At 34.5% G+C, this 22115-nt stretch overlaps 1 protein-coding gene and 1 long non-coding RNA gene across 3 annotated transcripts; one reads left to right on the top strand and one right to left on the bottom strand.

Annotated features, from left to right (window-relative positions):
* The first annotated feature begins 1654 nt into the window (after window positions 1–1654).
* Window positions 1655–4524, top strand: LOC145569202 (uncharacterized). Its single transcript, XR_014096064.1, has 3 exons — window positions 1655–1971; window positions 3952–4297; window positions 4459–4524. It is a non-coding gene; the product is annotated as an uncharacterized LOC145569202 (long non-coding RNA).
* Window positions 4525–9606: 5082 nt separating this feature from the next.
* LOC145569201 (uncharacterized) lies at window positions 9607–14837 on the bottom strand. 2 transcript variants are annotated; one of them, XM_081628557.1, is made up of 6 exons: window positions 14667–14837; window positions 14335–14421; window positions 11594–14219; window positions 11311–11371; window positions 10962–11185; window positions 9607–9891 (listed from the first exon to the last, which is right to left on the bottom strand). In XM_081628557.1, exons 2-6 carry the CDS (start codon window positions 14342–14344, stop codon window positions 9834–9836), a joined length of 2979 nt encoding a protein of 992 aa, XP_081484683.1. In that variant the 5' UTR covers window positions 14345–14421; window positions 14667–14837; the 3' UTR covers window positions 9607–9833. The 2 variants fall into 2 exon arrangements, with proteins under 2 accessions (XP_081484683.1, XP_081484682.1); XM_081628556.1 differs by having other exon boundaries at window positions 14335–14837.
* Window positions 14838–22115: the final 7278 nt, after the last annotated feature.

Genomic DNA, 22115 nt, shown 5'->3' with positions numbered 1-22115 from the left:
TTAAGTTTTTTTTTTTTTAAAAGTTTTTTTAATAATTAATTTATTTATATTACAACAACCAATTGGATGCTGCCACGTGGCGTATTAGTCATTAATGACTAACGCTGTTAACCGCCGTTAGTCATTAAGGGCATTTGGTGAAATTTTTTAAACTCAGGAGTATTTGGTGAATTTGAAAGTTTTGATGGGTATTTGGTGAATAAAAAAATAACTCAGGGGCATTTCATGAAATTTCCGAAAAAAAAAGGTACATACAAAGTTGTGTATTGTATGATTTAAAAGGAAATGTGTAACTGGTTTTGATGCATTAATAACCGATTATATGCTTTTTAACAATCATTTTTGAGGCTTTTTTTGATGATCCATTGAGATTAGTTTTGATGCATTGATTTAAGTTGTCGTTAGCATAATGATTAGCTGCATCAACCATTGAATAGTTCAGCTTAATCGCACGGTTAAACATCCTTGAACACTCCTTAAAGCCCATCACCTAGTTCCTAAACTTAGGGGTGAGCATGGGGAGATTACATGTACCGTTAGTACTAACGGTTCGGGTACCTAATAACCAAAATCGCTAAAGTGATATCCATAACCCGAACCGATAAGTTCGGGTACCCGAATTTTTGAATTGGTTATCGGGTATCCAATAAAATATCCAATAATGATAATTAAACTTAATTATGTAGTTATTATGATATAATTTACCACTAATTAACAACAATATCTTATGATTTTGACCAAATTATTAATAATATTACTAATCATTGATATTATAAAGTAATTATGAAGTAAAGTAAGAGTTTAGATTTTAAAAAAATAGATTTAAGTAGGGAAAAAAAGCAAAAAAATGCTTATCGAATCGGATTGGGTAACCGTTAATTTTAAAATGATACCCAATAACAATACCCGATAACAAATTATCGGAACGGATATCCGAACCGTTATAATTATCGGATTGGGTATCCTAATTTTCAGAACAGTTAGAGCAACTCCAATGGTTGTAGCTAGGGATTTGCTTGCAATTACAATAATTCCCTAGCTATTAGCTTGACCATTGGAGCTAGAAAACTTAATTAGCTTGGCTAAGCAAATTAGCTTTGCCAAGCTAATTTGCTTGGGAATTAAACTTGCCAAAATGAAAATGCTCATTGCACCGATTAAGCTCTTTATATGTATTTTCTATCCAACAAATCCAACAACTAGTACCTAAGCTAATAGCTAGCCATTGGAGAAAAAAGTAGCTAAAATGATAATTAGCTTAAAAGGTTATGTGGCATGATAAGCTAATTGTCAAATTAACTTGCCATTGAAGTTGCTCTTACGAATTGATTTTTCGGTTAATTTTGCTCCGCCCTAGCTAAACTACCTACCCAGCTACCCTTAGGCTCAAGCTAAGTCATTTTCGCTATAAAATTCTCATATTCAAATTATCTACTCCCAATTCCCAAATGAGAATAGTACTTCGTATTAAAATATAAATTTGGAATACGCGAAGACGCCAATCTTATTTCATGATTGAGGCATGTTAGGCCGTTAGTCAACTGTTTGAAAACATTTTTAGTAAACTCTCAAGTAAACTTGACTCCCATTCCTCTCTCTTTTACTCAAGTCTTTCGGTTCTTTCCTCATATTCCTCTCTCTCTTCTGTCCGACTCCCAATGCATTTAATCTTCTTTTTCCTGCATTTTCCTCTATTCCACATCTCCAATTTTCCAATTCTCTAATACATTACTCTCATTCTCATTCTCAATTATCTTTGATCGATCAATTTTCCACCCAAAATTAGAGCTTGCTTTAGGGTTTTGTATTTTTGTAATACAATCAAATTCTAAGCTTTTTTAGCGTTTGAATTGGATTATTATGTTGATGGTATTGAAGAAGGCCATTGGAAGTTATGGGTCTAGCAATGAAGATTGCTCCGGGGCTAAGATATTTTTATGGGGTTCTTTGGATTTAGCAATATAAGATATGGTACTTCTCTGTTTATTCGGAGTTTCTTTTGATATCATACTCCTTGCCTGTGATATTGTATAGTTGGCAACTTCACTACCTATATACTCATAGCTCTTTTGAGGCCTGGTTTGATTGAGACAATTTATTGCAATGAGTCTTAGTAGTCAATTTGTCATACTGTGAATGTGATGAAAGTGCAGGTTTACATTTGCAAATTATACAAGTGTTTTCACGATTAATTAATCTGATAGTGTATTAATTGTGGTTGACAAGTTTCGTTGTTGGTGGAATTGCTAATATCTCATAATACAGAGACTAGCATCAGGTTCTTGTTACCTTATTAATGAAATTGTAATGAATTCTTTCGTTTTTCTTCATTTCACTTATCTTTTTTAGAACCAAACTGCAGGGAATGCTTTAACATTCACGAAGAGTTTTCATTCTTTTCTTACTGCATCATATCATATTATATCCTTTTGAGCTTTTATACCAATACCTATACATTTGGATAATATGCACTATTTCACTGTATTTGTGTAAGCTGTGTTTTAGATATGTTTTCACTGACTCTATAGTGGCCACCCAGTCATGGTTTATTCTTGCTCATGTAACTCCTGATTCTTTCACCATCTTTTAGTTTAATCTTTTGAAGATGCAACATCGATATATACATATTTAACCTTTATCTCGTGACTGCCAGAAACCATTCTTCTCAAATTTTGGAGCCATTGTTACAATTTCTGTTCATGGAACCTTTATAGCCTCAATTTTTGTCTGGCCTTCTGGTGTAGGCATCTTTTGCTCTCCTTATTCTGTCTGATAATGACTATTCTGCTATGTGGATTTGCTTATGACTTGAACTGCCGTTGATTTCTGCTTTAGGTATCTTGATGGGGTCACATATCTTATATAAAAATTCCCATTTGTTGAAAGTTATAATGTTTGGAGCACTGATAATATCAACTGATCTTATCATTGTTTTGGCAATATTCTGGCTGACTCACTATTTTGTTTCTGTTGCCTGCTTGACGTATTTCCATTATTTAATTTGTTTTCTTTACATTGGTAATAGATAATGCCATTCTTGTTACTCCGTACTTAAAACTTATACAACCTTTGTTTCCTACTATTTGCAACGAAATTTTTTATGCCTCATAAATAACGCCCCTTTGTTGCATATGATATAACACCACTTTGTTGCATATAATAAGTAATAAAGGTAGTATGTGAATATAAATGGACAATTAGCTAACTAAACAAATTAAAATTTTGAATATAATCATAAAATTTAGACGTCAAATAGCCAAATTACTCTATCTTGTTATATAAAAAATAAAATTGCAGCAGTCCATTTTCCCGGGATGAGAGGGTTGGGGAGTTAGAAACCTTGGTTTGCCTGTGAAATATATAGAGAATTTTTAATACTTTTTACAAATCATATGGTATATTTTTAATTTCTAGACTTTCAAAACTGGTTCGAGAGTTGATTGTTGTCATGGCCGTCTATTGGCGCTCAAGGCATATAATGCACTTCAGGGAGCTCAAATTAAATTTATGGGCCTCTTTACAAGGGGCCAATTTACAAGTGAGTTCATTTTCTTACTGCATACTTTTGATAGCCCTTCATTGTCTAGATTAAAATAAAAAATTGCCTCGGTTAAGGGTTCAAATGTCAAATTTTCAAAAAATTCTTGAGTTGTGAAATTATTATTTGAGAAACTTCTATGGTAAATTCTAAAATAGTTGCACCTGTAGCTTGTGTACTGGATTTGTTTGTAGTGTATGTAGTTCAGAAAAGTTGCATGGCCATTTATGAGGAAGCTCAATATCCTGTAAAATGTAATGGCGTAATGCTATAGTCTTCTTAGAAACCAAATAGATCTTGCGTTTCACCTTTTAACAGAAGTTTGTATTATCATAACCTTTTAGAAGCCACAGTCTGTAATATTTAATATGACATTTACTTACATTTTGCTTCCTGTTTTTTGGGACTCGTAGGTGGTTCTATTCAAGGGTATGGCCAAGCTGGGACGAGCTTAAAACTAAGAAATCAGCTGATCAATCTAAGTACAGCAGCTCACAAGTCGTGATCCAAGTGGCAGTAGTACTCAGTGTAATGCTTTTTGTAAACAACAAAAGCTATGGAAGTGCATCTGAGATTACTGATGTTAATGGCTTAATGCCTCTGCTTCTGGCAAGAAGGAATCGAGCCCTGTAGAGGAGAGTGAAGGCTGTAAGCCCTTCGTACATGATCAGTTCAAGCTGAAAAGGAATTCATTCTGCAGAAAGAGAAGCAGCTCTACCTAACTTACAAAAACGGAAAAACCGAAGCTTTGCGAAAAAGGTGAGCAAACATCAGGTGACATATTTGTGGTATATGAACTTGACCTGAACTATTTGTGTGTATCTGTAGTTTACCATATGCCTAAATGTTTACATAGCTTGATTCTCAATGTCGAAAGGTGGATTATCTCACCAAGTATTAGTATTTGATTATAAATGCAGGTGCGGCATCAAAAGCAGGAAAAAAATAAAAACTAGCAGAGCAGCAGCCTAAGGTGAAATCCCCCCCCCCCCCCCCCCCCTCTTTTTGTTTTTTAACAAATGTCTATGGCCAGGCTGCATCGAATGTAGTTGCAGAGGCAATTTGGAGAGAACCATTCATGCAAATTCTTGATATGGATGGAGGAAGTTGGGATAACCGGACAATGGATATTGTTGTTTGTGCTAATAATTCTGAGAAGGTTGGATTATTTGTATTAAGTATGTCTATATACTACCAACTCTTCTGCCATGCTCCTCCCTCCCTCCCTTTTTCACTCTAAAATTCTTGCAGAGATATTGAGGTTTAGGATTATCTTTGAGAATCCTTTTATGTGATTGTATCCTTTTCTTTTGACTTCCTGGTTTAGTATCTTATTTGGTTTTGTAAAATGATATATGTGATAATTGATCATACATGTGTTCAATTTATATACTTTTATGTCAAAATCAGTATTAATATTGTAGATAGTGACAATTACAAGCAACAATTGAAAGATTCGAGGACTTAGTACTTTTAGTGTAACTGGATGATATCTAATTTTGTATTATAGTAATTAAAGAGAAATCAGTCATGGGTCTTTGATTAAGGCTTAAATTAAATTGCAATATCAAAACCTATATAAGCAATGAAAATTGTGTAAGGACAAACATTAACCTATATGTTTTAGTTAGCCTAATGACAACTAAAACATAGAAACAAAATAGAAATACAATACAAACTATGTAGGACTCCACTAGTAGTAAAATATACGGAATGAATTATCTAATGCACTAGTAGTAAAAGGAATTATCTAATTGCATTAGAGCTCAATTTCTGTGGCTAAAACGGCAATAGCCAATATATGGACAAGGGACTTTTTCTTGAGTAAAGTTGCAGGGATGTTGAAACTCATGAGAAAAAAGGCAATCCTATCATTGACATATGAACGTAACTCATCCTTTCCGTGTGCAAAGGTGCACTTTTCTCGTTACTCAGTGGAATGATTCTTCCTGCATAATACTGCCTTATACTTTTATTGGGGTGGAGGATTAGGAGGAACATAGCCAAATTTGACAACCAATACTTGTAGACTAGTGTCTACACCTAAATTAAAAAGAGTACTTCCTCCGTTCCACAATGATGTTCTTGTTTGGAATCTTTGACTTTTTTTTAGAAAAAAGAGAATCTTCTAAATTTCTCTTAATCTATAAGAACAAATATAGTCATGTGGGGTCTTGTTTGATTCACCGTGAGTAGATTATTAATACCTAACTTTTATAATTTTTGCTAGTGTGAGATGAAAAATATTTGCGGTCAAAGATGGGTAAAATTTTGCATCAATTTAGGAAACAGAAACATCATTATGAAACGGAAGGAGTATATGGCCTTGTTCCAGCATTGATATCTAGAACAATGGAACCTGGCCCTAGCCAATAGTACAAGAACCCTTGAAAGAGTGAATATTACAAGAGAACTCTCACTATAGGAACTCACAAAGGACTAATACAAATTAAGAATATAAGATTAGGGAGATTGTGTGTATGTAGAAACTCCGATCATGATGATATGTATCTTAGAGAACGGTATTTGTAGGTAAATTCTCTCTAAGTATGGAGGGACACTCATAAAGTGTATAAGAGTATCGGAGTATTAGAGGATATGTAAGTGGATACATACTCCAAATGATGCCCAACACCTTATATTTATAGGTGATGTAAGGAGGTGGAGGAAGTGTGTGGAATTTTCTACACACAAGCTCTTCAAATTGTCCACATAAATCTAGAACTTTTATGAGCATTCACTGCTTCTAGATTCTTCCACCATTCTCCATCAATTTCTCGATTATTTTAGAATTTTCTAGAAACCTTGAGAAAACTTGACATATAATGAGTTGGGCTATGAAATTTGGGCCACACTAACCCAACAAGATGGCCAACAAGGGAAGATGAATTTGTTGCCAGCATATATAGTCCTATACTTGTATATTATACTGAGAAGTTGTAATAGGATGGCTTAGTTCACTTTGCTAGAAACCGAAATACAAGGAAAACACTGTCACTAACAGCTATAACTGGAGTGCAGCTGGTGTTCTATTTCTGTGGCACTATAACAGCTTACTGTCAGTAAAAACATATTTCCGAGCCTCAACCATCACCTTAAGCTTTTGGTTAAGATGGTCCATTAACATAAACAATAATCTTATCACTTTTAATTTTCTATAAAATCCCTTAAATCTTGATCCTTCATAATCTTTGTCAGATCCAAAGCCAAACAAAGAAACATGAGAGACTGGGGTAATATGCCAAAAGATATTGTGACTAAAATTGTAGAGCATGTGGAATTCTATGAAGACTATGAGACGTTACTAAGAATTTGTTCACATTGGAGATCAGCCGGAAAGGAGGCTAGTTTACGAGCATTTGCCAATGCTACAGAATCTTAATCTTCGATGCATACACTTCCGTGGCTAATGCTACCACAGAAAGAGTCCTCGATGAGCCGTCGCTTATACAGCGTCTCTAAGCGCATGGTTCGCCTTATTAGCCTGCCAGCTGATTTGAATCACAAAAAACCAATGTTATCTTCTCGTGGGTGGCTTCTTGTGGTCTCGAAAACAAAACAAGTTCGTGTTTTGAACCCCTTTTCTGGTGCCATTATAGACCTCCCAATACTTGAGTTATGGAATACTAACCACCTAGATTTCAGAGACTTTGATTGGCATAGAACAATCCTTAATAAGTTCATATTGTCAGCCAATCCCTCAACTATTAGTGATTTTGTTGTCTTCCTTTCAGTGTCTTTCAATGCCGGCACTGACAATCTTGCATCAAATCTGGTTTTCTGGAGGAATAATCGCGGTGCCGGTGCCTGTGCTGATGATGGTCAAGGGTGGATTCATGTTAGGGATCCTCATATTGTTCCACTGGGACCAATGTTGCCTGATTAGTGATTACCCCTACCATATTCAAATTTTTCTTAGTTTTTATTGCACCGATTTAACTTTTTACCGAGGAGAGTTTTATGGCGTTAATATATTTAGTATGTTTGTAAAGTTTGAGACTGCCAAAGGCAATCCTCATTTTGATGTGGTGGCTGTGATTGATGGACATGTCCCAAACATATTGACATATGATGTTAATGAAACACCATGGTTTCATTTTTTGGTTGAATCATCAGGCAAATTGTTGGTTATACGTCAAGTGACTCGTCGAGAAATTGTTACCTCCAATAGGCGGCATATATTCCGATATCAAACTATAAGATTTGAGGTATTTGAACTGAATGTTATGACTGGAGAGCTCAAGGAAGTGTCAAGCTTGGGAAATAGAACAATTTTCATAGGTTTAAATTCTTCCTTTTCCATTGAGTCATCTCATGGTTTTAAGCCTAACTGCATTTACTGTACCAATGATCGTCTGAAATATACTCCTTGCCAAACACCGGGACGAAGACTGCGACATGGTGGATGTCTTTACAATTTAATCAATGGTAAGTTTGAGGATCCTTTTTACAATTGTAGCTCATCATATCTCGGCAAACTCACACCATTTATTTGGTTAGAGTCTCCTTACTCATGACTAATAATGCATTAATTATACCGAGCAATTTGTTTTTGTTTAAATTGTGTAATTTGAAAGTATTTGAGTTTTGATCCACATCTTTGTTCTTGTGAATTGAAGATGCTATCACCCTGAGAACTAATTTAGAATTTCATGGTAATGGTAATAGTTAGTTACTCTCAACTGTTCCAAACATGTTTAGTGAACTTTAAATTAGAATTTGAGAGATTTTTTTTTAGCACACATAAAGAGAATATATATTATAATGGCCTTAAATCACAAATAAGGATAATAAGTCTGAAGTGTGACTATCATCCCAAGCACTCCAAGGCAGCAGCCAAAGCAGATGCTGCAGATCAGTTCCTTTTGCAGTCTCTTTCAAAGGCATCTCGAGCACAAGGGGGAGTGAAGTAGTGAAACTCGATTTCATCAAGTCAATTGTAAACCACACTTAGCCAAATTGTGAGCGACAGCATTGGCACTTGGCAACTCTTTTGGCTTGAAGAATGATAACTATCCAATCTCCCCTAAGCAAACGCACAATGTCTTGGATAATCATTCCCAGCTCGCATTCTGGATCATTTTTTTCAGAGCATCTGCATCAGTTTCCAGCTCAAGATGCAGGATATTAAACTTTTTAGCAGTGATCAGGCCCTCTCTTATTGTAAGTAGCTCGGCAGCTTCCGGTGAGAAACAGAGTGAAACTTCATAGAGAAACCCACAAGCCAAGACCCATCATCATTTTGAATAACACCACCTCCTCCGGCCAGGTTCAAACCCTTCCAGCTTTCATCAGTGTTGAGCTTCTTGTACCCCATCTGTGGGCGGGAGTGAGGGACCATTTCATCTTAACTCTATCTTTGCTAGCAATTGAAACTCCATTTTCAGTCAGCAAAATTTTGTTATGAAGTAAAGATCGGCATTAAATTTTGCAAATAAATGCATAACTCTTATCATAGAACCTTCAAACACTGCTATGTTTCTGTAATTCCAGATATGCCAGACTTGTGGCAAAAATGGTTTTCCACTGCTTGTCCTCGCAAAAATTTGAGAGAATTTAGTAAACTTGATTGGACCATTATGTACTATTCTCATTAGATTGTGCATGATGCTCTACTGGCACTAGAACAACAACAAAATCAACAATTAACAAACTATGCTACTAGTGGAGTAGTGGAGTAGTGGAGTAGTTTATCATCATTCATTCTGTGGATCTCCTAAAGAAAAACAGTTTACGGTTTATGACCCCACGAAATTTATAAAAATCACAACGTAAGACTACTATACAATTTATACTGAGTAAGTTTTTATTATACACATATAAAGTTGATAAAAAATTACGCAATGAAAATTATGCAAAAAGTTAAACTGAAGGAACATTAAGAAACAGAGGTAGCAGATTAAAAAAACTTCTAATCAGATCTGTTATTTAACAATTGATAGTAGATTTATATACAATAGATTGTTAATATCCAACTGATCTTTTTTCTACTAATCTTTACAGATAAACCACTGATAAGCATCTCAAAATTCCAAAAATCTGCAGATAACACTCCACATCTTGCACTTTACAGACTTATAAAAAAAATACTCTGAACAACCATTTTGACAACAGTAAACTTATAAAGAATGGATTTTATTTCATGAATTAAACAAATAAATAATGAGGAAATTAATGATATACACAAAAATATGGAAAGTTTTCACAATCACGGTGCTAAATGGCACACTGTCAATCTTTCAACCACTGTCAGTTTCAAGTTTTATCCAATTCAGGATAGCAGCCCCCAAAAATATTAATTATTGAATTCCTCTGGAACGCGCATACCAAATCCCCGCTTTTTCTTCTCAACTCTGAATGAAAAAAATAAGGTAGAGTGAGTAATTTTGACATTGAAGTGCTGAAGCATTGATGAGTTATTGTTCATACACGAATCTTGCTTACTGCCTAACAATCAGTATCTAAGGTTAAATTTCTATATTGCATAAGAAGATAGGATAGTTCAATCCCTGTGAGTTGCCTAACAAGTTAGACAAACAGACCTTTCACTGCATAAGAAGAAGAATTCATTTTCTCCATGTTCATTAGAATTTTGGCTATCCGAGGACACTAGTCTCAGCACATCGTGAATGCTAAATTATGCGGAGATGACACTAGTCTCAGCACATCGTGAATGCTAAATTATGCTGAGACAGCTCGATGAAGATGTAGTGGATAAATGGTTTGTTCAAATAACTCAAATCTATTGAATCTGTGTACAGCCAAATCTATACAAGATCGCTTTCAGGTAAAATTGCAATAAACATACTTAAAGCTATTTAAAATGAAAGTAATAGGCTCAAGAGTGCCCAATCCATTGATCAAAGTACACACAATAGAAGAACTATTTAAAATGCAAATGCGAACTCAATTTTCACAGAAAAATATTTATGTCATGAGCATACAAATGACAAATTCAAACTAAGAGGTAGAAAATCATAGATTAATCCAAAAAAAAAAAAAATCTTTATATACTTTGGCCAGTTAATCATGCCACTAACCAAATATATTGTTCAAAAAAGGCTAAATTCCTATTCTTTCTATTGTTTTGAGGAAATGGCTGAAAATAAAATTCATTCCTAAGATGTGAATGTGCTGCCTCATTAAAGGGGTGAATTTGAAATATTTTATTTTTAATCTGATAGATATGAAATCACTTCTAAGTTCTAACAGCATATTAACTCTCATTTGTAAATTTGTTACAGCTAGTTCCGTGTAGACACAAATTAGACAACTAATCTACCACTAAAATCAAACAAGGTACGTTCCCAAAATGTTCAAGAAGTTTCTCATGAATGGAAATAGCTACTTGAGCTGACAGCCTGACATGTGGTAATTAAATGCTTCAAGTAAGTGAACTAACAAAAGAATCAAAGACACTCACGTGGGAGCAAGTTTTCCAAGGTTAGCAATGAAGTCTTTGCTCTGCTCCTCCAGGACTTTTCCGGATATATCAACAATATATCTCTTGTCCCGCATAGTTGGAAGTCCTCGACTCGAAAGTAAATCAAGATCTCTTTTCTGAAGCTCTCTCCCATTTACATAAACAGCAGTTTTCCCTCTAGAACAATTTGCTGGCATGGGAAAACTGAATTCTGGAATAGATGGCTGCAAGACAAATAGGAATGCCACTTCCTACAATTACTACTATGTAACATCTTATAAAGAAGATTGGCAAGAAAATAGATGAAACCAAATGGAAGTGAGAGAAATTCTTTTGCACTATAACTCACCGGAATTATCCCAAGGCAATGATGGTCCATTACACCCCAAAAACCAGCTTTAGGATCGTACCTACAATAAAATAATCAATTAAGAAAATGAGGGATGTTTTACAACAAAACAACCGAGTGAGCAACTTAAGATCATTTTGCTACCTTCTGAAATTAAATCAACTTACTTGTCAAATTAAATTTGTGCCGAATAAATGTACTATGTATTAATTTTGTAAAAAAAAACAAAATAAAATAAAAAAATAAAAAAAAGAACGCAGTTAAAAGGTATTGCAACAATTACCAGTAGTTCCCTGGTTCAATAGGTCCAGCAAGCTTTTCTGCCTTTTTAATTACATGAAGTGGTACCCGGTGACCATTGACAATTACCTCATCTTTTTCAGGGGAGACAGAACCAGGTCTTGGTGAAAAGGGTTTCCAGAAAGGAGATTTAGAGGACTTTTTGTTTTCATCTCTGCATTCTGTTGGAGCATCCCCAGAATCAGATAAACTAGTTGATGACTCGTGGGAATGATCTTCAGTCTCTAAAGCAACCGCAGTATTTCCCACAGAGCAATCTTGAGATATATTTTTTTCAAGAACTTGCTTCTCTTCTCCAGTAAAAGTATTTGTAATTTCTGCCTCAGCTTTGTGGTGTTGGCCAGAGTAATCAAGATGTTCCCGCAAAGGTGAACCAGGGGGAGGGCGAATCTTTGCAGCCGTCTCTGAAGAAGTTGGTAGGCTGCTTTGCACACTTGCACTATCTGTAATGAGATCTTCCTTAGAAGAATGAGATGATGGAGAAATACCTCGAGTATATTCATTAAAATCTGAAACCATTCTCCGTCCTCTTGTGGCTTCAGTGGCTTTGGATTCCGTATACTGGAATCTGTTCTCTATTGCATCAAAATCATAAGGTTCAAAATTTGTACTAGTAGCAGCAACACTGTCACGGTGGTGTCTAGGACCTGACTCGTTCAGCACTTTACCAGAGCCACTAGTAGCATTGACAAGATCTGGATTCTTCTGTGAAGAAAGAGCACCTAAAAAACTATTCTGAAGATCAAATGACATAACAGAAGAGCAGGCCCCACATTGCAATTTATACTCTTTATTATTCTTGGTCATGAACTTCCCGGGTAATTTGAGCAACTCAAAGCATTTGTGGCATAATACAAAGGGGGCACCACCAGCAATGGGGAGGCAAATCCGTTTGTTCTGTCCAGTTACCAGAACTCTCCTTGGATGAGGAGCAAGGTGGGATGGTCGTTCTCGAGGACCAGTATGTGCCATTCTAGGATCATAAGTCCGTGGAACACGTCTTTGGAGATTCATACTATGGCTGGATGTTGGATGCGCAGCCGGATTGAGAGGCATTCTATGACAGAGAGAGCAAGAACATGCAGGATGGTGACTATGTGACTCATTGTAATATGATCTGAGAGAAGCCTGATCGAAGTCCAAGGACTTCCCTGAAACATAGCCCATCCTTGATCGACATGCAAACTGTTGATGCTTGGGAAAATGATCCCTTTTCGTTTGGCCTGCAAATGGATCATCATATATAGGGGGGTAATTATATGAGTTTTCCATATCATGAGCAAGACCAGGTCCGTGATTGGAAAACGAAGGCATTGGCATGTGTCTATCTGGCGCAAACTGCTGTTTGGATCCCCGTCTGAAAATAGTATGTTTTTCTTCTGAATAATCATCAGCATTATTATATAACCCAGGAGAAGAAAACAAATTATCATCAAATTCCCTCGGTTGTTTTGATGGATATTGCTGCATAGAATCCTGGTATTTCTGACTGAACTCATAGCGATCCATATAGTGAATTTGAGCCGGTTCTCTCCGACTTTCAAAACTATGCCTTGAGTGCCCATGACCGTGAAAGTAGTCCATATGATAACTTGAAGGTCCATCAACTGTACTTGAAGAAGCTGAACTCCTCCCGCTTTCAACAACTTCCCTTACAGTTCTGTGAATCACCCGATCCCCATTACTTCCAATGTACCTATGGTCTACAGAAGCTCTGGGTCTTCCATGCCCTCCGACATAGTCATCCCTGAATATCGAATCTCTGTCTATTCTTCCCTTAATAGAGCCACTTCCAGGAATGGGACCATCACTTAATCTTTCTGGATTCATCTGATTTTCATCACCATAGACTGATTCCTTCCCTTCACTAATTCGATCAGCCTCATCACCAATTAGGTCTCTCCACTTTGTTCTTCTCCTACATAATTTGTTATCATTAGACTCTCTGGGATGATTATCATCAGGAAGCCATGTGTTAAATGAAGTTTTGGGAGTCATCTTGTCACTCCTCTCCCGTTCCTCTGACCCATCACTCTCAATTCTTGTCCCCTCATGTTCTTTCTCAGCATACTCATCAACTTCAGAGACACTACCTCCCCTCAATGGCGAATTGGCAATGTCTCCATCCATTGCCCTTGCAGGTGATCTAGCAACAGCATCTGTCCCCCTCATGGGTGACCTGCTAAAATCTCTTGTTCTCACACTCATTGGGGATCTACCCCCTAGCTCCCTCACAGGTGACTTGCTAACATATCTCGACCTAGCAGGTGAAATCCCAAACCCATCAAAATCTTGATCACCACCCCTCCCCCTCAAAGAGGACGGACTAACAGTCCTTGACCTCACCGGCGAAGAGCTAAGATCATTTAAAAATCTATCCCTCAAAGGTGATTTGGGTAAACCCCCTTGAAATTCAGTCAAATCACTTCCTTCCATTGGTAACTTGCTTCCATCACCTTCCCCAAACTCGGATCTCAACGGTGATCTACTACCCATATCAAAACTACCCTTTTCAATCAACCCACCACTATCCTTGACCCCTTCTGGCCCCTTGTCAAAAATTGTATCAGAACTCACCAAATTCTCACTTCCAGATGACTTCTTCTTAGCTGTTTATTTCATTACATCAACAAAAATAACCCGAAAACAGAAAAACTCACTCAGACATATTAACAAACACATTGTATGCATTAAAAATATCAAATTAAAAGAACTGCAATTTACCTTTAAGCATAGCTCCACAACCACCACATTGGTAGACAGTAAACACAGGAGGCTCTGGCAACACCTGATCGCATTTCGGGCATCGAACTAATCGAATTTCCGACATTAATAGAGTTTATTCCCAGCAAATTTTCGCCGAAAAATCAGCAACAATAACAACTACTAAATAGTAATTCAATCAAAAATGCACAAAATACTCAAAATCTCAACACACCCATGATTTATAAAGAGTTGAATGACCCAATTTTCAGCAATTGACTTTCAAATTGAATAGTAATTTTAAAATAGTTTAAGCTGATCTGTAATGTGGAAAGGGTTTATGGAAGACTTACCCAGAAATTTAGCAAGATTTGGGGAATAAAAAATAATGACAAAAAAGTTCCAGAACCCTCGAATTTTTTTATACTTTGTCAATTATATTTCTTCCTTTTTATATTTTGCTTGAAAACTTGGTGAAGCTGAAGAATTCTTCAACCTACCCAATGAAAAATTTTGGAGGGAAGAAAGAAGGAATTCGTCAACTGAATTCCTGACAATATTAACTGTCATATCAAACGACTAGGTTTTTAGATTGTAATGCACTAAACGACGCGTTTCAACTTTTAAAAGAAAAAAATGTAAGACAAAATCTAAAATTGAAAAGGTAATGCGTCATACATGTCAGCTTGCCAGTTGCCACGTTTGTTTTGAGGTGTTGGGAGATATTCTGTGGTTGTTATGTACAGAGGTATAGTTTGACTAAATGTCGAAATGAATGGTACAAGTTTGAGTTGATCAATTATAAGGTAACGTTAAAAAAGTCAAATAAGTGTAGAATGAGTCTACAATTCATGTCTCTAGATTGTGTTTGAGCTAGTTCAAAAGTTTACTAGTTTTACAGTTGAACTAGTAGTGGTGGAAAGTTACAAAAGTTTGATGTGTACTGATTTCAGTTTTTGTGTTAAAAACTTATGTCTTGTTCTATTTGAATCGTTGTAAATATTCAAATTAGACTAAATCAAATTGTTTAGTTCTCATTGACTTACGAGTATTTGCTAACCAGCCAACTTATTGCTAAATATCTTTGATTGCGTATTCAAAAAATTTATGTATAAAAATCACATACTCACTCCGTCTCATAATATAGTTCATGTTTGTGTGTTTTTCACGATATTTAAGAAATAGGAGGAAAAATTAGATAAAGTATATTAATAAAGGGTAATGATATATGTAGCCCTTAGGGCTAATATAAGCATTAAATATACGTCCTAAAATGGAATTAAGTTGGGAATTCATGACAAATCACGTGTAAATCGGTGTAATTAATGTTACTTTATCCTCAATATTTCCTTTTTAGCTTCTTATACATAGCCCTTAGGGTTATGTTTATCATTTTCCATTAATAAAAGTGAAAAGTACAATCATAGACAAAATTTAGAGAGAAAAGGTGGAAAAAAATACAAGACATGTGCAAAATTCAAAGATAAATTAGGAAGTACAATAAGAGCATCTACATTGATGGGGCTCCCCATAATTTATCTATCCTCATCTCATTAGTCCACATCACTTTCCATTAACTTCTTCACATACCCTTCTCATTTTACATTTTCATACCTACATTCATTAAACTTCCCCATTTACTTTCTCTCTCCTATTTTCTCATTTTTTTTTAAATAAAAAAAAATATGGCATTATTTGAGCATGGTGGCAAACAAAAAGCAAAAAGGACCTCACTCTTTGATATTAAAGGGTTCCAATATTATTAACCTCCCCAAATTAAAGTGATAGATGGGGAGCTAGTACTAATGGTGGAAAGATCCCCACTTTTACTTTTTGTCAAATAGGGAGCTACATTTCCAACCAATGTAGATGCTTTAAATAAGTTTTTTAAAAAAAAAAGTGATGGTATAATAGCTTTTATATACTATCCAAAAATAGAAACATGAACAACATTTTGTTTCTCCAAAATAGGTAAATTAGAACTATATTATGGGACGGATGGAGTATTAAAAAAGTACATTTTGAAACGAATCTAACAAGATTCAAAAATTGATAATGTTTTTTCTTACAGATTAGTGTAAAAACGTAGTTAATATTTAGGCAAATTTATACATCATAGTAGACCAAACCACACTAGAAAAATACAAAATCATATCAAACCACCTTATTTCGTGTGAGTTCATGATTTAATTGTGACTTTTTTTATCTCGCAAAATACATAAATCAAAAAATAACAGGACATTTAGCTAGTGCTGTAACTCTGTAAGTACTTTTGGTTGGAGAATGTTTGACAAATGGTCGTAGAGTAGTTTATAGGGAATCTCAGGCGGTGGTTCTTTTCGTAGTCGTAGAGTAGTTTATAGGGAATCTCAGGTGCAAAATCCGACATCCATCCGAAAGGGAGGGGGTCGGCCGCGGGGTAGTGGCTGAGCTGGGTTGGTGCCGGCGAGGGAGGGGGCTGGGTTCATATCCAACGGGGAGGAATATTGAGGGTGGTAGTTTACGGCAGGTGGTAGGGGTTTGGGTGTTTTTTTTTTACTTATATTATTTTTAAATAATAATTGAGAGTTAAAAGGGTAGTTAGGGATAATTAGAGGATAATTAGAGTTTTTGGTTGTCTTCAACAAAAAAAAAAAAAATTTAAGAATCAGGTTTTATATTACGAAAAAAAATTTAATTTTTTCCTGTTATGAAATATCGTGTGGATGACCATTATCCTCCTTTGTATCATTCCGGAAGAATCTAGATAGGGTTTATATTCTTATCCAATCAAGTCCTAAATATATTGTATGTATATATATATACCTTATCATATGGAATGAAATACACAGATTTATTCTCTCCTCAATTCTTCTCTTATTCTCTTTATTTCACAATACGTTATCAGCACCAAACTCTAGCCAATTGAGCAGATTCACATATTGTTGATATAGTTCAATTCGCACCATAACTCTAGATTGATTTCAATAGCAATTTTACAACATTTAAAACGACAATCCAAGGTACGCCTAAACTTTGTTATTATCAAACTATTAGGTGAATAATTTTACATACTTTAACAGATCGACATGTATATATTTGATGGATGTATTCTAATTAACAATTTTGATGAAGACTTATTTTGATATGGAGTAAAAATCTCCGTCCTTTAATGATGATTGTTTTTATTAATTTGGTTATATATGCTTTATGCCTTTATATAGGATAGGAATATTACATAGATATTTTTTGCTTCTTGGATTGATAGATTATAGGAATATCATGTAATACACACCATGAGAAATCAACCACGGTCAAATTATTTGATTAACATGCGTCTCATCTATCACAATGGATTTTCGGGAGCAGGATGCGTCTCGTTACGTTTAATATATCTGCCATCAAGTTGAATAATTGTAGGACGATTGATTTTATTTTATTTTAATTTTCAAGTCTCCGATTATCTAAAACTATTTAGATTAATATGGAGTTAACAATGTTTATTATTGCTTTGTGGCCTAAGAAATATGCTATTAGTTAATAAGCCATATTGAAGCTGGGTTAGGCAAATATCAGACTACTTTTGGTCTAAGAATTTTGCTCTTCTTTTAGTTAATTAGCCATGTTGATATGATTATGTAATCATACGTTACTGTTAGGAATTTAGGATATATTTACGTACCATATATTATTCTATAATTATCATATCTATTGTATATATCTTTAGTCAATGTATACTTACCATAATACTAGTTGTTAGTTAGCCTTTTAGGATAATCAATATTTATCCCATATATTCAGGGACTTCATTAGTATATTTTGTGCCAAACTCCTAGCTTGTATTTTACATTGGTTTATCATTACATCTAATCATTTAAAGTGTTGTCCAATGTGAATTATTTATTGACCAAATTTTGATATAATTCGACTTTTTCAAGGTATTATATATGCCGATTATTTGATACGAATCATAAGTACATGCGACTGATTTGTGATATTTTTATTCTACTGTGATTAAAAATCTTTGCACTATTTTGTAGCATATATTTTTTATATGTGGTGTCATAATTAAATTAATTGACCACGTGGATGTTTTAATCTGTTGATAGGAAATTATGTTGTATAATCAGTAGTTGATTAATGAATTATAATTGTGATGATAAATTGATGAGTAATAATGACTACTACTCATCTACTACATGATTTTTAACATAGTGGGTAAAGATATATAATGTACTGCTAGTAAAGTAGTAATTTGCAATTTCTATAATATATTGCATGCATACTCTAGACGATAAGAGATGAATTAGTCAACTTTATACTAATCCTATTGCTAGCCATTCGTTGTAACTATAAGTATCTATGGGGTATATCTTATTATCGTATATATCTAGCTATCTTTTGTATTATTATCTTTAATCCAGTATATCTAGTCAGACTTGCCATCGCTTATATTAGAAATAAGTTTCCGTTGATTATTGAAAGTAGTATCATTCCCCAACTCTTTCATGGTATCACATCATTGTATTATACATCTTTCCATTATTCTCGTATGAGAATTTTTTAGATTTTGTTCATGTACATATATTATAATTACAATTAAATTGAACTGAGTATCATGATAATATTATTATTTAAGTTGACTGATATAGTATTATAAAATATATTGTCATGATTTTGATGTGTGATTGAATTCAATAGTATTTGATGTTATATGTTTATGTAAAATTGATTATTGGAATGATGAATTTATTTTAACATGAAATTCTTGTATATATGGACCTGAAGTTATCTAAATTTATGAAGGCAATGCATGGTCAAAGACCCTCAAGAATAATACAATAACATGTATATGACCTAAAAAAAAATTTACTAATAGTTTCTAAAATATACTGACTAGATTATCTATCATGTTAAGATATATAAATAAAGTTTTTAAGGAGTTGATGTAGCTTTCTTTTGGTTGAATATTTTTAATAGCAAACTCTATGTGAGATCAAATTGATGAATGATAGCTAACTAGACTCACTAGCTCATTCCCAGAAGTGAATGAGAAATTGCATGATTGACAGAAAACTAATAAGCATGTTTGCATGATGTTCATTTAATTAATTATATTATTCATGAAAAAAAAAAAAAATCATAAGAACATCTATTGGAACAAGAAACAGTGTTATGAATTCAAGAAATTAATCATGACATTATAAGCAACTTACTTACAAAATTTATTATGCCCATATTTATAAGAGATTAATATAATTGGGCAAGAGTTACGGTTTGACTTTATAATTATGCTTGATACATGCATTGATAAAAGAATTTATGCCTTAAAATTTGGATGAGATTTAATGTTGGATTCATTTTATTCCCCATATGCAAGGATTAGGGGGAGATTGTATTCATTCCATTATTTTATGTAATCCTTGCACATAAATAATAAAATATATTGATGGTAAGTTTGATATATACATTAACTTAAAAATCAACGATTTATTAAATAGAAGTGGCCACATGTTGAAATGATACCATCCTGAAGATGGATATAAATAAATGTCATTGATCATATACTAATTGTTATTGCTCCAATTAAAATTGATGTCCCAGATGGACAACACAAATTGTTGATGAACCTATAGCGTGCCTGAAGTGTGATAGATCAATAGAATCTAAAGATATATAATTAAGAATCTTCGAAAAGGAAAGGAGCCACTATTGACAATGACGAATTTGAGGAGGTGATAAACTACATTATATTTCTAGAAGAAATAACTTTTAGTAAAATTCTTAAGTTCCATGATTATATAAAGGAAAATTTGCCAAGAATAATACCACCTTTCAGTGGTCTTCCAATAATAGAACAACCTTTGGATTATTTCAAAATGGAACGACCTTTGATATGCATTTTCCAAAAACGGAACAAAAAACCTATAACCTTTTTTACGGGTTACATTGGACACGTGTCAGTGTGTCACATGTGTAATTGGTTGAAACATTTTTATTTTATTTTAACATTTATCTTTAATTTTTTTTTAATAAAAAACAAAACTTTTAAAAAATTTAAAACTTAAAAAAAAAAAAAAAAACTAAAATAAAAAAAAAGTCTCCTTCTTGCCGGCAGCCCCATCACCGCCACCCACTCTCCCTCCCCCCAAACGCGCCGGCGGCAGCCATAGCCCCCTACCGATGCCGGCGGTATCCTCCTAACCAACTCTTGATTCTGGGGTTTTAGAGTTTTCAGGTGGTGGTTTAAGGGGTGAATGGAGTGGGGTCGGTCAGCAGAGGGCTGAACAGGGTCCGCCAACACAAGGGAGAGGGATTGGGCGCTGACCGTTGAGGAGGTGACAATTTACCAATGGAGGCCTGGAGGGAGGGGGTTTTAGGGTGAGGGAAAGATGGTTCAGGGGAAGGGGAGGGGTTGCGCGGTCGGGGACTAGGTCAGGTGGGGTGCCATCGGCGCCAGATAGGGGCTCTGGCCTCCGTCCGGGGGTGGGGTGGAGAAAAGCGGGTGGTGGTCAAATGCGTGGCTGCAGCCAAAGGGGGGAGGGGTTTGTTTTCAGTTTTTTTTTTTAGTTTTAAGTTTTTTTCATTTTTTTATTTTTATTTTTATTTTATTTTTAATTTTAAGGTTGTTTTAAAAAAAAAAAATTGACCAGTAACATTGTAATATGTGCCATAGGTAACCTATTAAACAGGTTACCAACAGGTCACGTTCCATTTTTGGCAAATGCGTATCAAAGGTCGTTCCATTTTGAAATAATTCAAAGGTTATTCCATTAATGGAAGACCGGTAAAAGGTGGTATTATTCTTGGCGAATTTTCCTTATATAAAAGACTCCAGAAGAGTATAAAATATCCAACAAGATAAATATGTATCAAGTTTATAGTTTAAACTCCAGTAGAGTATGAGTAATTATTGGATAAAATATTAATTGATTGTCTTGCCAATTGTATAAAGAAACACATGTTGGTGTTATAATATCACATCATATTCATGGCCATGCATAAATTAAGTTTAATAAAGTAATCACTAGTGTTGGAAAACTGACCAGAACTCAAAGTTAGAAAAATGATTGGATGTGATAATTAAATTAGGCCATCCGGGTTTAATAATTACCCGTTATGGAAACCTGAAGTTTCATTTGATAATGTGCTGACGCTCTCTTAATGTTAGATATATATGAAACGAATTGAATAGCAAGACATAACTTTGAGATTGAGCTATATATGGATTATGATTCATAATAACTTGTATTGAGGAAAATTTCAAGAGTTAATAGATTTTGATTTTTTTTTTTATTAAAAGAGTAATGGGTGACCAGAAGTTCACCATCCAAAATAACTTATATATTATTATCAACTATCAGGTGACCAAAAGCTTACCAAATACACTATTTAAGTCTATAAAGATCCAAAAGATCACCACCTAGTAGAATTACAAGCAAGTGATTTATGCTTGTATAACAATTCTTTTGATTGGGGCTATTATATGTCAGCACATAAGAATTAAGAAAGAAGCAAATTCAACTGCACAACATATGTCTCCCCATTGATGTTGAATTATTGATCTCCTGAAGAGAACAAATTATGAAAGATTTAATAATAAATACATATGCGTTATACAATGTATAATGATTTAAAATTGCTCTCTAGAAGAGATAAAAGCTTGTTTAATATGATTCTTTTGAGAGATAAATTTTGTTGATTATGATCCTCCCATGAAATGAATTTTATTACAAATGTGTATACTAAGTTGGTGAAGAATTGTGATGCCCCTATATATGAGAGATTTTACCAACTTAGGGGGAGAATTGGAGTAAGTTGGC

Source organism: Chenopodium album, chromosome 11, assembly GCF_948465745.1.
Source record: "Chenopodium album chromosome 11, dcCheAlbu1.1, whole genome shotgun sequence".
Taxonomy (NCBI): domain Eukaryota; kingdom Viridiplantae; phylum Streptophyta; class Magnoliopsida; order Caryophyllales; family Amaranthaceae; genus Chenopodium; species Chenopodium album.
This window is presented reverse-complemented; position numbering and strand designations above follow the sequence as displayed.